At 37.0% G+C, this 14,720-nt stretch overlaps 1 protein-coding gene across 1 annotated transcript in view; it reads left to right on the forward strand.

Moving 5' to 3' along the window:
* LOC144234778 (leucine zipper protein 2-like) overlaps positions 1 to 13,865 on the forward strand; it is a gene marked incomplete at its 3' end in the record, with an annotated part of 391,662 nt that extends 377,797 nt beyond the window's left edge. The window contains exons 8-9 of the mRNA XM_077768067.1: positions 3,071 to 3,145; positions 13,674 to 13,865. Of these exons, the coding sequence (XP_077624193.1) occupies positions 3,071 to 3,145; positions 13,674 to 13,865 (267 nt within the window). The remainder of the gene's footprint in view (positions 1 to 3,070; positions 3,146 to 13,673) is intronic.
* Positions 13,866 to 14,720: the final 855 nt, after the last annotated feature.

Here is a 14,720-nt window from a genome sequence, read left to right on the forward strand (position 1 = left end):
AGGGGAATCAACATCAAAGACATAATGAAAAAATGACCCAGGATGACTGCTACAAGCACATACTTATACACAAGATGTCAATATCGTACTTATAAAAACTTGAATTTTGAGGAAAATTATATATATATGTGTGTGTCATATATATGTCATTATAAACATATAGACATATATATATATATAGGCATATATATGTATCTCTTATTTCCCAATGGAAAAGCTTACTGAACTTTATAAGTTTGATATATTAAAACGTTTAATAGCACTTATAACCAGATATTATGCTAATCTATATTCCTGTATAATCTGAGGTCTAAATTTGGTCCATGTACATATATTAGCCATTCAATTTCATGTTTGTCAGTATCACTCCCAACTCATTAATGTTGAAACGAGCAGACATTGCATCAAAGAATCTGATGGCCAAAGATAATGTTGGTATTGCAACTTCATTTTTTTTGAGGGTGAGTAAAAGCAGATAGTAACTTGATTTTCTGTTTCCTAACTATATAGTAAAGTAGAATATAGGGATGATGGCGATGGTGGTATGGTTGTCTGTGTTACATCTCTTGACTATTATCCACAGCTTTTAGGTTAGTGCTGCTCACCAGGTAGTATGTGTTCTTATATACTAATGGATATATTGAATCACACATAAAAAAATTCAATCCTCTTATTATCCTTTTATCAACTACCAAGTACATCCTTGGCTAGATTTTACCAGGTTCAATGGGTTCTTAGGAGAGGTAAATACTTGAAATCCTGGGAATTGCTGGCAATATAGTTTTCAAAGGCATATTTGCTATTTCCATTGGAATTCATTCTATCTGTCCTAACACATGCTTCTGGATTGCTATATTACTTCACACTCTGGGTCATTCTTTAGTAGGAGTCCTCTAGTGTGGATGATGAGATTTGGGCTGAAGCCCTGACAAGGAGGAAGACGGGCCAAGGCAGGAGGTCCTGTGCCTGTGCAGACCTCGTCTGGGCTGCAGGTAACTGATGACAACATACTGGGGAGAGGGACTGCCCAGCAAAGAGGATCCTGAGAAATAAAATAGTGTGAGAGCCTAGACATGGGGGGTTGCTGGGCAGCACAGAGGTTCCTTCTAGCTGGTGACCAGATGTTGATGTGCTCCCCCCTTTCCCCCAGCTTCCAAGGACCTAGCCCATAACTAGTAAGTGTGTGAGTTGACTCTTGCCTCACTGAGACCCACCCACTGCCCCTCTCCATTGTCACCAACTCCTTTCCTTGGCTGAGAATCCAGGGATAGACAAAAGAGACCTCTTCTCTTTCCTTCCACGAAAGCTTCCTGTGGACAGAAGTGGCTTCGGCAAGGCCCGTGGCAGCCAGGGAGAGTCACAGTGGGGGTCTTGAGTGCTCGGTGGTTGAGGAAGGTAGATGGCCCCAGAGTAGCAGTAATGTGGAGTGGGCAGGGTGGCCTGAATCCAGGGTCAGGAATGTGAGACTGAGGCCTGTAATCCCAAGGTCCAACTAATGTGGAGTTGGGCAGTGGGAAAAGGGAACAATAGAGACAAATAGGGCCAAGGCAAGTGTGGGTGGGGGTCTATGGCTCAGAGCTTATTGGGTTTCTCCCACCTATGGGTACTTCATATTGGAAGTCCATTGTTTTCATCACCTCACTCTCTCCTTTTTTTTTTAAATTCAGAATTTTATTTTTAAGCACTATATGTATATACACATTTATAAGAGTACATGTGATATATTTTATGTACATGGGTTAGGTACCAGTTAAGTGATAAGCCTTCTGCTGTAAACTTTTCCTGGTGAATTAAATCCCTATCCCCAACAAGAACATCAGAAAGATCCTCCATTCCTTCCAGCTTTAGACTCTTTTTACTGGATGAACACAGAGACAGGAAAGTCCAGAGGTATAGAGAGGTTCTGAGCTGTGAGAGGAGACAGATTCCCTCCAGGTCCTTTGTGAACGTGCTACACATTTCCTGTAAATACAGCTGTAGTGTATAGATAGGAATTGATGGAGACAAGATTATAATGTACATCTTCCACATCTGAGTCTGTTGCTCTTTTCTTTTAACAGAACAGTTATGGTATTTGTAAAGGCACTTGGATATGGTGGGATAGAGGCATGTGCTGAAATAAAGCTCAGTAATAAAAAGAATGAATGCTATTATGTTAGTCTGCTCACGCTGTCATAACAAAAGGCTATTATACCATAAGCCACAGACTGGGTGTCTTAAACAACAGGAATTTATTTTCTCACCATTCAGAGGACAAGAAATTTGAGATTAACGTGCTGGCAGACTTGTTTTCTTGTGAGGGCTCTCCATGGCTTGCAGACAGTGCTTTCTCACTGTGTCTTCACATGGCCTTTACTCCACTAGAGCATGGAGAGAGAGAGGTCTCTGATGTCTCTTCTTCTTATCAGGACACCAGTCATATGGGATTAGGGTCACACCTTTATGACCTCATCTTACCTTATTTATCTCTCTAATGGGCCTGTCTTCAGATCCAACCATGTGGTGGGAGGAGGTAGTTAGAGCTTCAACTGAATTTTAGGAAAACAAAATTCACTCCAGAACAACTATAAGCATAACTGATTTATGTCAAAGTATTTTCGGGGACTTGAGCTGGAACTTCACTACTAGATGTTTTGGTCCAGTGAAGAATTTAGTGTGTACTAATCCATAGCACACCATTTTTGGAAGCTTACCAAAAATAATACAGAACTTTTAACCTGAGTTCTAAATAGATTTCACAAGGGGTGCGTAGATGGCTCAGTCAGTTAAGCCTCCAACTTAAGCTCAGATCATGATCTCACAGTTCGTGGGCTCTAGCCCTGCATCAGGCTGTATGTTGAGAGCTCAGAGCCTGGAGCCTGTTTCAGATTTTGAGTCTCCCTCTCTCTCTGCACCTTCCCCCTTATACTCTGTCTCTCTCTCAAAAATAGATAAAACATTAAAATAAATAATAATAAATGAATAAATAGATTTCATGAGGTATTTTTTTCCTTGCAATGAATGAAAGATGCTTAAAATGAAAAGGGACACTATAGAATTTACAAAAGATTGCTTTTCTTTCATTTTACAGGCCCAACAACTTACTGATCTGGAACGAAAATTAGCTGTGGCTAAAATTGAGCTGGAGAAAGCAGCTCTTGACCGGGTAAGTTTACATCCATGAATCATTACAACTTCAGTTTTAGCAGCAAAGCTAGGGTAAACCCATTGCTTTACTTGATTTATTAACGCACTTCCAGATGCCATGCTTGGAAGATAGTTATAGAATTCATAAGTACTTGATATTCCCTTGGAACCCAATTCTTTCCTTGTTTTTGCTGCTACCGTAAATTGACCCAAGGTTCAGCCTTGTGAGTTCATGGCTTCATTTTCCACCTTACTGGTACATTTGTTCTATAATACCATGAATAAACATGCTTGAAAGCACCAACAAAGATGCCATGTATTAACTCTGGATGGCTGAGTTGTGAAACAAATGGAAGTAGTCATTGACACTTTTTATTTGGGAAATTTTAAATCAGAGTTCTGGAGGTAGAATCATGAAACAGGGAGGCAGCTGTCCTAACCAAACCTGTTCATATAAAGATAATGCAAGAGTGGGTGACTCTCCATCTTTATGACAGCTTTTCTTAAAAATAATTCATATGCTACTGAAAGTCACATTTTTAAAGTTCACAAAGTTGTGCTAACCATCACCACTAATTCCAAAAGATTTTCTTCACCCTTTTTACCTTATCTATTTCATTTTGGTTTTATTAATCTTTTATTGTGTTACAGTTTTGTATGCTCAGAATAAACCACAACTCCCATCTGATGCCTACCTTTGCCTTCAGTGCTCTTCATATGAGAGATACGTAGAGACTAGGCAATTAGCATATGGTGAGGGAAATATAGAGGAAGAAATTGATTATATAATTCAGAATTATGGTTTCTGGCAAAAATTTTAATGCCTCTTTTTATCAATTTTAAATCAAGTTTATAAAACCATAGTAAGTAATGTTTCTTTATTCTATAATTCACTCAGAACAAAAGAGTAGAGTGGTTTTAAAATAATCTTTTTGTCTACTCACACCCATTTATCAAACACCCAATGTAATTTTCTATAATAGAACATACATCTAGCACATATTAATACAAGAAACTCTGAATCTGAGAAATCAATCATACTATTTCAAACTTAAGGAGACAAGCACCACATTATTTTCAATCAAAAGCATGGAAAGTCTGTGCCAAAATAACATGGCTATCCAGGAGTAATCTGCATTTTGCCAAGCCTTCAACACATCCCCCTGAGATCAACTCTTAGTTGGATTGGAGTTATTGGCCATCATTCTGTCTAACAGTGGAAAGGTAGATGCTTTCTTGTGGAAGTTAGCATCTGGAGAATTTTCAGTTCATTTATACACAGTGTTTGACATGTAATGAAAGCATTTCTAGACACGTGGAGAGGGAATACAATCTGATCAGCATACAAAAAGAAAACAAGGAAAGCATAACTGAATCTGATCCAGAGACTGAAATGAGAAAACAAAAATTTTACAAAGATGACGTGTGTGTGTCACAATAGTGGAAAGTAAACAAAACATAAGAAAGATAAAATATTTCACTAGACTCAGAATCTATAAAAAATCAAGTAGATATTCTAGAATTAGAACAATATAATGGGCATAATTAAGACTTTAATGCTATTCAGTAGAAGATCAGATGATTGGACAGAATAGAACTGAAGACAAGTAAAATGTAAGGAAAATTAGTAGGAAATACTTATACTAATATAGAGTAAGTACAGAGAAGTGGAAAGTAAACAGAGAGAGAATAAGAAATGTATATCAATCTAAATTTTTAAAAAATATTCATAACTGTTGTCCCAGAAGGAATGACAAACAGAAGCAATATTTGTAGGGATAATGACAAAAAATTTTTCCTCACATGGAAAATTATAGATTGGTTCAAGAGACAGATGTCACAATCCTAAATCAATATGTACACAGTAATATTTCTTTAAATTGCATATGAATTTTTAAAAGTACACTTAATACCCATGCACTTTTACATTATCTGCTGTATTCCACTGCAGTTTATTAGCAAAAGGTACTTAACTTCAGAAAAATTAAAATGTGAATAAAAATAATGAGATGTCATCTCAACACCATCAGATTGGTAAAAATTAAAAAGCCTGATAATACCAAATTCTGATATAGTAGTGGTAGAAGTGTAATTATTAAATCAGTTTAAATGTATGTATCCTAGAACTTGCACTATCCTATGTGCTTGGAAATATTCATAGGGACATTAAATGCAATGATGTTTGTATTAATAGCAAATTGTAATAATAAATGTTTACTATTAAAATTAGTGTATACATTTTATATATTTTCCATACTTATACTTTCAAATAGTAATCTTAATGAATAAATATAAAGGCATTTATATCAATATTGATACATCTATAACATATACTGTTGAGTAAAAATATTCAGAATTATGTGTATAGTATTTAACAATTGTTAAAATATACAAATTGTATTTTGTTGTGATTGTATTTCATATAAATAGATGAAGTAGAAAATACATATCAAATTCAAGGACCCAATTGCCTTGAGGAGAGATGGAGTAAAATAACACTAAGGATGCCTTAAAATACTCCTACTAATGATTGTATACATTCTCTAATAATTGTATAGACCCAGATAAATAGTCTTTAATTCATATACACACATATGTATATTGTACACATTATATACATGCATCATATGGTATATGCATTGTATATATACATTATGTACATATAATGCATGTGTATGTGTATATTACTAATATGTATATGCATGTTAGCATATGTATTTTATAAAAGTATAATGATGCTTTTAAACATTTAATTCAGGTTGATATTTACCTGATATTTGATCTGTTGTTCTCTATAAGCCCCTATATTTTTCAAAATAAATTACATTAAAAAATAAAGTCTGCTAACTCCTGTGAAGAGCTTTCCATTTTAGAGATCACAGAATAGCAACCATTTTATTTTAAAAAATAAGCAAGTAAGATGATCATAGACCTGCTTTGCAATAGTACACAGTATACATTTAGCAGTTTTGTAGGGAGAAGAGGTTGCCTCCTAGCCATCACATTAAACGATGGGTGTTTTGATACATGATTAAGGAGATGGAATATTTCAGGTGGATTCATTTTGGAGTTCTTATCGTATCTCCTTGCTAGGCAGTGGATGTGAAGGATCAGGCTAGAATTCTACTTCCCAAGTACTTGAGTCTCACGTAGACATTACCACACATATGGCCAAAACTCACTCCATAGCTAACATAGCTCACTTTTCAAACAGAATCTCCAGAAAATATTGTAGTAACAAATTAGTAAGGGCATTGTGTGAATTCTAATGATATTCCTTCTTAAGGTTTAGATCTTTGGGACAAATGAGGCTTTTGAATGAACAACTAGATAATTGTAACAATTCCATTCCTTTGTAATTGTCCTATTTTGTGTTTTTCCAAGTATTTATTATTTAGTAGTTTTAAGGAAGCCTGCATGCCATTTTCTAAGTGAGGTCAAGTATAATTCATCTTACTAAGATTCCAGCTTTATGAGATTTTTTTTAATTTACGAAAAAAGAAATTTACACTAATTTATGTTAGTGTATATTGACCATATCCAATTCATGCTATAAAATATTACTTTTTAAAAAGGGAAAAAAGTGTTTATAGAGTTGGGAGAATCAGAAAATCAGAATACATATAATCCTAAAATTCAACTAAACCATCTTTCTTTAAAAAAAATTTTTTAATCCTTTCTCTGGAAATCTCTGCCACAATCTTTACAACATGCTTAAGTCCTAGGAAGACCCTGGAATGCCTGACCCTGAGGCAGTTCCACCTCCTCTGAGTTTTTAACAATTCTAACCATTGGAATGTTCTCCCTTAGATTAAATCTTTTCCCTGGTTTGACTTCAAATAATCCACTTAGTCAGGTTTGAAATGGCTAAATAGTTTTGACATGCCATTCCTGTGACCACCATGTGGTAGGATTTATGGGAAACTGAAAATATGTGTGCTACACGGTCTGGGGTTCCACACGTCTCACATTTCATCAGACACCAAAAATTAGGAAATCATTGTTTGCAGACCCAGGAGGTCTCAGAAGCACAGAGAATGAATATATTTTAAGTATTTGTGGGTTGTATAAACTGGTGTGGTCACATAATACTTCATGGACAAATTATAATTTGGCCTTAGTCACAGAACTCCAGGTTAACATAGTTTTTGTGTGTGCTTTTTTTCCCACCTTTGTTTTACCCATTCTTTGCTTTTCTCCACCTCATCTCTATCCATTCCCCACTTAGGGGTGCCTAGCCCACACCATGCCACAGTCTGGATTCAGCAGGAGAGGCTGAATGTTGCAGTATTTATATAAAGGTCTCCAGAATCAGTCGCCTGTGTTCCAGTCATAAGTCTTCCACTGAATGACCATGTTCAAATTCCTCAAACTCTTTATGCTTTACTGCAAAATAGAATAATAATAAAACCTACTTTATAAAGGTAGTGAAAAATCTATATGCATCCAACAACAACAACAACAAAGTACTGAGAATTCATGGCACATGGGAAGCCCTCAGTGAGCATAGTAATTATTAATATGAGTGAATGAGATCGTAGACACTGCCTCTCCATGGTGACAGTTTCTCTCTTTAACCTTCAGGATCTTGTCACTCTTTTTGCTACAGCATACTATAAGTGCATTTCATATTACTGGAGGTCGGTTTCAACAAATCTCTTGTACCATATGTATGAGGCTCATAAACTGCAGTCATAAAGGCAGGTGGAAATGTTAGCTCACTTCAAAATGGATAAAAAGTACAGTTTAATGAAATTGCTCTTCACCTCTCTCCATCATCTTTACACGAGGCTTTTTTTTTTTACCCTCTTTAGATCCCTAGTTCCCAAGAATATTATATCTGGGCTTCAAATAACCTTAAATACCTCATCAATATTATGAAAATACCTTCACACTCTAACTTGATTCTCATGACATCTTTAATGAAAGAAGTATCAGTTTACTATACCAGTATACACAATAATAATCTCAAGATCTAAGAATCATACTTGGTTTTGCAAACAATCAATTATTTATTTGGCAATATCTTATGAAATATAGTTAGCCTCAGCTCCTAGCATGTAAAAACAGCTTTATGGCATGGAACTCTATCTCTCAAATTTTCATATTAGACAAAAAAATTTATCTTGTGTTGGACCCTCAAAAAGTTTTGCCCAGGAAAGCATGCTTTATTACATCCATAGCAAAGCTGACACACGTTAGGCAATTTTCACAGACCCCCCCCACCCAGGACTAAGTAGGAGGAGAACAATAACTCGTCTCACCATAAGTGTCATACATAGCAGGAGCATAATAGGTCATTAATGAGTAACTAGATAAATGAAGATATACTTCGTACATTCGTGAGCAAGCTACATATCCTCCACACAGGGGACCTAGACACTACCTAAACCAGAGAATCAAAAATGTCAAAATGGCCTTTCAGGACTCATAGAGTTGATTTCACAACAGAAACAAAAGGTAAGGCAAAAGCATTTGGATTCACAGCCCTTCGTAGTCTTTCCAAAGCCAGCATTCAATATTGCACCCAGATCCTCTGCAGACCTCGTACCTTCATGTAAATGAATTGAGAGGCATGAATAATATCTCGTGAATTGTTGACTATCAGGAAGTGAGAAATTAGAGGTACAGTTGTCTTTGCAAGGTATATTTTGTTCCCAGAAAAAATGTGCATTTTTCTGAGAAGGATCCTCATATAGACACACAAGAAATGCCCTAAATCTCCCACCATGTTAAGATCATATATGTACACCACAGTTTCTTATCAGCTTATCAGCTGTGTGTACTATACAGCACAAGCACTAGTATTTTAATGTCCAAAATAATTCTTTATACAATATACAGGATAAAATGAGAAATGTTTCATTACTTTCTCATGTAAAACAGCACCAGCCTATATTCTTTGGAGTGTTTGCCTTATTTATGCATTGAGCAAACATTTGTTGAGTTAGAGACTGGGGTGCTGTACTGGGCTTCAAAGAAATTATAATGGAAATAGATTAAATGAAACATATAAGAAATAAGGTAGTCTGCAGTGACAACAAGGCTACATAGGACTTAATGTGACAGAAATGTGACAGACACTTTACAGAAGGAGTATTCCTTGAAAGGCTAATCAAGGACTGTTTTTCCAAGAAGATATGATATGAACTGAGAGAGAAATTTTAAGTGGAAGTTTTCTCATAGTTATTTGGAAAAGGGCTTGTGAAGGCACAGGAAACAGCAAGTGTAAAGGCTTTAGGATACAAATTTGTTTGGAATCTTTGATGGGCTATAAATAAAAGGTGTTGTGGCAATCAGATTTTTCTCAAAAAATGTGCCTTTTACTACCATGTGGCAAAGCAAAGTGGGAAGAGTGGTGCAATGAGAAGAAAAGCAGGGCAAAAAGAAGACTGACCTTAGAACGGAATAGATTGTAAGATCTTGGGCAAAATACGCTTTGTACGATTTACATCATATTTCATTAGGTGACATACTGTTAAGGTGAACTTCAAAATGAACAGTAGCAACTTCAAAACAGACTGCAGCCAGCAGTATAAGTGAAAATATAATGATGTTGGGGTGTAAAATCATTTTCTGAGTCCTGCTCATGGAACTGGGTCAAGCCACACCTGAGTACTATCTTTAACAGTCTCTTAAGTCAGAGGAACTAACTAGGAAGATGCTTTTGTGGTAGAAAGCTGACCAAGTGAGGACGGTGGCTCACAGCAAACGGTGGTGTCTGGCAGGAAGAACCTACAATATAACAAGGAGCAGAGGCAGAATCTAAGGTCGGAGGTCAAGTTCTTGTGGTCCAAAAAAGAAATAAAATGAGGAGGTAAGAAGTTAAGAATCAGATGAAGCAGAAGAGCAAAGATAGTGCTACTATCATGGCCATGAAAGGTAGGGATTTGGAGGTTATGTCTATGCAGTGTTGATTCTATTGTGTCAGGAGACCTGTACAAACAGAGGAGATGATCGCACCAAGTTCAGATCATTAAAAATATAACATATATGCACACACACACACACACCCGTATTGTTCTGTTGGAAAATTTATCTTGCCTGAACAGCATTTAGTGAAAATCGATGTTCTAAGCTATTAACTTGATACAGTTTATTATATAATTTCAGCATCCAAGTTCAGCTATTACTCAGAAATCTGTTCACTATGGCAACATATACCTTAGGCCTGTTACAGATCCAACTTTTATATACATAGTGTGTTTAGAGGGGCCAAGATATGAATGCAGTGAATAAAATAACCATTATTCATTCCTGCATGATCTGAGGTGATTGGAAGTCTATATTTCAGAGGGACATTAACTTTGAGTCTGGGCCCAAACCTGCTGACTCTGTCATATTAGCTCTTTTCCCATTGTCTCACTATAATATGTGAGACAGAAAACATATATAAATTGTTCAGTACTACCTGGAATATATCACTCCTGACACAACACACAATGCCATGGTCTTGTATTCTGTAGTGAGGGAAGAAAAGAGGCAGCCAAGATTATAACAAAGCACCAATATGGAGAGAAATTTGAACTATTAATTCCTTTTCATTGATATAGCTTGTCACTTTCCTTCCTTGACATAGAGAAACAACATTTTCACCTAAGTGTTTAAGTCATTTATTCAAAACACTTTCTGGCAAGCCCCTTCTAATGTGTCAAGGATCGTGTTAAGTGCTAAATACACAGTTTTGAACGAAATAGGCAACTTATACGTGTATATATACAACATATAAGTTAAAAATTAGAGATAAATTATATGAAAAAAACAAATATATATGATAGAATAGAAAAGAGGAAGGATAGAAACTAATGGGGTGGAGGAAGGACAATGATTTAAGGGCTCAAGGGTTCCTGAGTGGCTGAGTCCGTTAAATATTCGACTTAGGCTCAGGTCATGATCTCGTGATTCACAAGTTCGAGCCCCGCATCGGGCCCTGTGCTGACAGCTGGGAGCCTGGAGCCTGCTTCAGATTCTGTGTCTCCCTCTCTCTCTGACCCTCCCCTCTAGTAGTGCTCTATTTCTGTCTTTCAAAAATAAATAGATGTTTAAAAAAATTTAAAGAATTTAGGGGCTCAGGCAAGCAAATAAAAGGGACCGTTTTGAGTAAAAGGTTGTCATTCAGTTTAGCCATGTCCTGCCCACTTAACAACACTCATAGTTCTTACCAGACTTTTATGTTGTCTTAGATAACTTGTCAGGGCAATATTAATGAGAAGAAAATACATGTTGGTTGTTTTTCTTATATATTTCCACTTGCTGCTCTTCCTGCTGCTTTTTTTTTTTTTTATCTCTTGCTATGACCAAATAGGTGTCTTAAACTACTGTTCTAGCAAGACATTCAGACATTCTTTCTCATCTTAAAAAAATCTTGCCATGTACCACATAAGAGTGGGAAAGTCAGAGGTAGACCTTGGAAAGGATCTAAGTCATAGATTCGGAAGGAGGAGCAGACATTATATGAAAGTGTATTCCTGGCACAGTGTCAAAAAGACAGTAGATTTTTGAGGAGTGTACTACCTTACTGTGAAGACAACAGACTTCACCGCTCCATTGATCCATGCGTGCACTGAACGTGGACATTCCACATGTGCCAGCTTGTCCAGGGATCGTGGCCCCAGTAACTAGTCTCTTCATCTCTCTTGCCGCAAACACCACATCTCATGTCTTGAAATGGATGATTATGTAGCACATTCTTATTTGGGCCTACATCCATAGCCAAAATTATCCCCAAGGTAACATAAGCTTCCTGAAAGTTGCATGTCTCCATTTTAGCACCGGGGGATCTCTCTCTGATTTGTACTCAGCTTTATGCATTATTACTTTTTTTATTCTGTCACCATTTAAAAATATTTTTAGAGTGGAATCTGGAGGTAAGATGGGAGTTACAGATGATTGTCTACATTAGTTCAGTCTGCCTTGTGATATAAACCAGGAAAAAAAACAAAAACCCAAGTCTGAAAACCTTGAACTTTCATTTCTTTAAATTAAGATAGTAATAATGACGCCAGTTTCACAGTTGTTAGAAAACAAAATTATTTCTTGCATGTGAAAGAGCTTGAAATACTGTGATGTCCTATGCAAATACAAGAAAGAGTAAGTTTTGTAATTTACAGTCACATCAGATTAACCCTTACCACTTAACAAGGCCCATAGGAAGTAAGAGTTTTATTAGAAACAAAATTTATTTTCTCCAATATGTGGAGAAGTTGAGTGGTGCTACAGGCTAATTCTGAGAAACACAGGGGCCTAGTTGCCCCTGTGAATACTTCGTAGTAAAAGAGATTAATACTAATTGAAAGATGGCAAGTTTCTAAGGACATTTTCTACTTGAAGGTGACCCAAGATTACATTGCCCAGCCAGCAAACTATCACATCCATTCCAGTAACATGTCTCTCAATTTAGTGTTCAAAATATATCACGAGACACAGTAGCTTTTAAAAACAGACTGCATGTGTATTAAACAGCACATCATAGTGGAATTTAGAAGTTAGGCAATTGCAGTTGAACACTGGTAGGTATTTGTGTGGGGAATGAGCATATGTCGGAGGCCGGCTCCGGCAGATCCAGGGGTCCCTGAAGGATGGATGGTGTCAGTGAGAGAGAGAGTGAGAGAACCCGGAGATTCTTTCTGAACACCAGGCAGGCATCTCTGCCCTGTCGGTTTTGGTGTCTTTATTTAAAGGTTCAAGAACAACATGAGATCAGAAAAAGGAATTTTTACAATGGGAAGCCTTTTGTGAATTACCTCAATCATAGTGAGGTTGAATTTTACAACTAAGGAAATAACAGGATGTTCTTAATGAAAAATAGGATGACATATATATGTTAAGTCATAAATAGTTAGGCTAGGAATTATTCTGTTTGGCTCTCCAGAGGATGAATGTTTTTGAACTAGTTAGTTTGTGGAAACCTATTTGATGCTGAATCTGTGAACACCACGGGGCCCTAAATGTGTTAGCCTTTTGGTTTTGGGTTATGTGTTAGCTTCTCTCATCTATCCTCATCCCAGCCACCTGTAAGGGAGGAGGTTTACAGAAGGTATGCCTTGGGGAAGGGACTGCCATACATCACCAGTTAGAAGAAGGTGTAAGTGTTAAGTTCTACCCCTGTTCCTAAACTCTAAGTTAGGCTCTTTGTCTTGGGGCCAGGCTCAATTGTCTTTGATATGCAAGGCCCATAGAAAGAGGCTTTTGACAATCACGCACAGAGCTCTCATCTAAAATCTCTTTTGTAAAGGCAGGAATATGCTTTTCCTTATGTGGTATCTGTGTTCGGAATATGGGTCTGATATGGAATAATGTGAGGCCTGGTCAATACCAGCAGGCTCATTTCCAACATGAGCCAGTAGTTGCAGAAGGAGATACCAGTTTTTGTTTCTCACGGCAGGAGCTGTGCAAACACTGCCATTTCCTTGCTGTGACTGCCATCCAGAGAGGCCAGTGCAGCTCCCAGCAAGCATAGGCTGGGAGGACTGGGAGAATCAAATAAAATCACGTCAAGGACCACCAGAACCACATGTAACCGTTGTCATCTCTCGTTTTGTCCGTAGGACTCACAGCTGAAAGCAATGAAAGAGACCGTCCATCTCTGCCTGTCAACTGTGTTCCGTAATCAACCACCTCCCGCTTTGAGTCTAGCCAGGACCAATCCAACTCAGATGTCAGTTCCACCCGGACCACTGGGCAGTATGATTCCTGATGCAAGGACAAAAATCAAGGTGCACTTTAGTGATGCTTTGAAAGTATAATCAAGTAATACACTGTCTTTCTACTTTATGTGATCAGCAGAGTGGATCCAAGTAAGGTATCAAATTCACTGAAAGACTAGGAAGTAAGTAGAAGATAGTAACCTTTTGTAAAATCTATGTAGTCACTTGGAGAACATTGGAAGACAACATTTTTTTCTAGAGAGCCAGCTGTTTTTTAGGCAGGATTACATAACTGTAAAATAATTGTCATTATTATTTTAAAATCTAAAATTATTTAAAACTAATATTAGGACAGTATTATTTATAATAATTTTAATCAATAATATACTTGTTATATTATTTAATTTTATGTTATTTAATATCTTAATGATTACCATTATTATTTTATACTTAAAATATCTTGTTTTTTAAGTTTATGTATTTATTTTGAAAAAGAGAGAACATGAGCAGGGAAGGAGCAAAGAGAGAGGGAAAAGGGGAATCCCAAAGAGAGTCCCAACATGGGACTCAATCCCACAAACCATGAGGTGACCTGAGCTGAAATCAAGAGTCAGATACTTGGGGCACCTGGGTGGCTCAGTAAGTTGAGCCTCTGACTTCGACTCAGGTCATGATCTCACAGTCTGTGAGTTCGATCCCTGCAATGAGCTTTGTGCTGACAGTTTAGAGCCTGGAGCCTGCTTCAGATTCTGTGTGTGTGTCTCTCTCTCTGCCCGTTGCCTAATCCTACTCTGTCTCTCTCTCTCTCACAAAATTAAATAAGCAATAAAAAAAAAAATTAAAAGAAAAAAGTCGGACACTTAACCAACTGAGCCACCCAAAGAAAATATCTTCTATTACATACCAGTATACACCAGAGGCTTAATATGGAAAATACTTTCTCCTAGG

Source organism: Crocuta crocuta, unplaced genomic scaffold (genome assembly GCF_008692635.1).
Source record: "Crocuta crocuta isolate KB4526 unplaced genomic scaffold, BGI_CrCroc_1.0 scaffold356, whole genome shotgun sequence".
Lineage (NCBI taxonomy): Eukaryota > Metazoa > Chordata > Mammalia > Carnivora > Hyaenidae > Crocuta > Crocuta crocuta.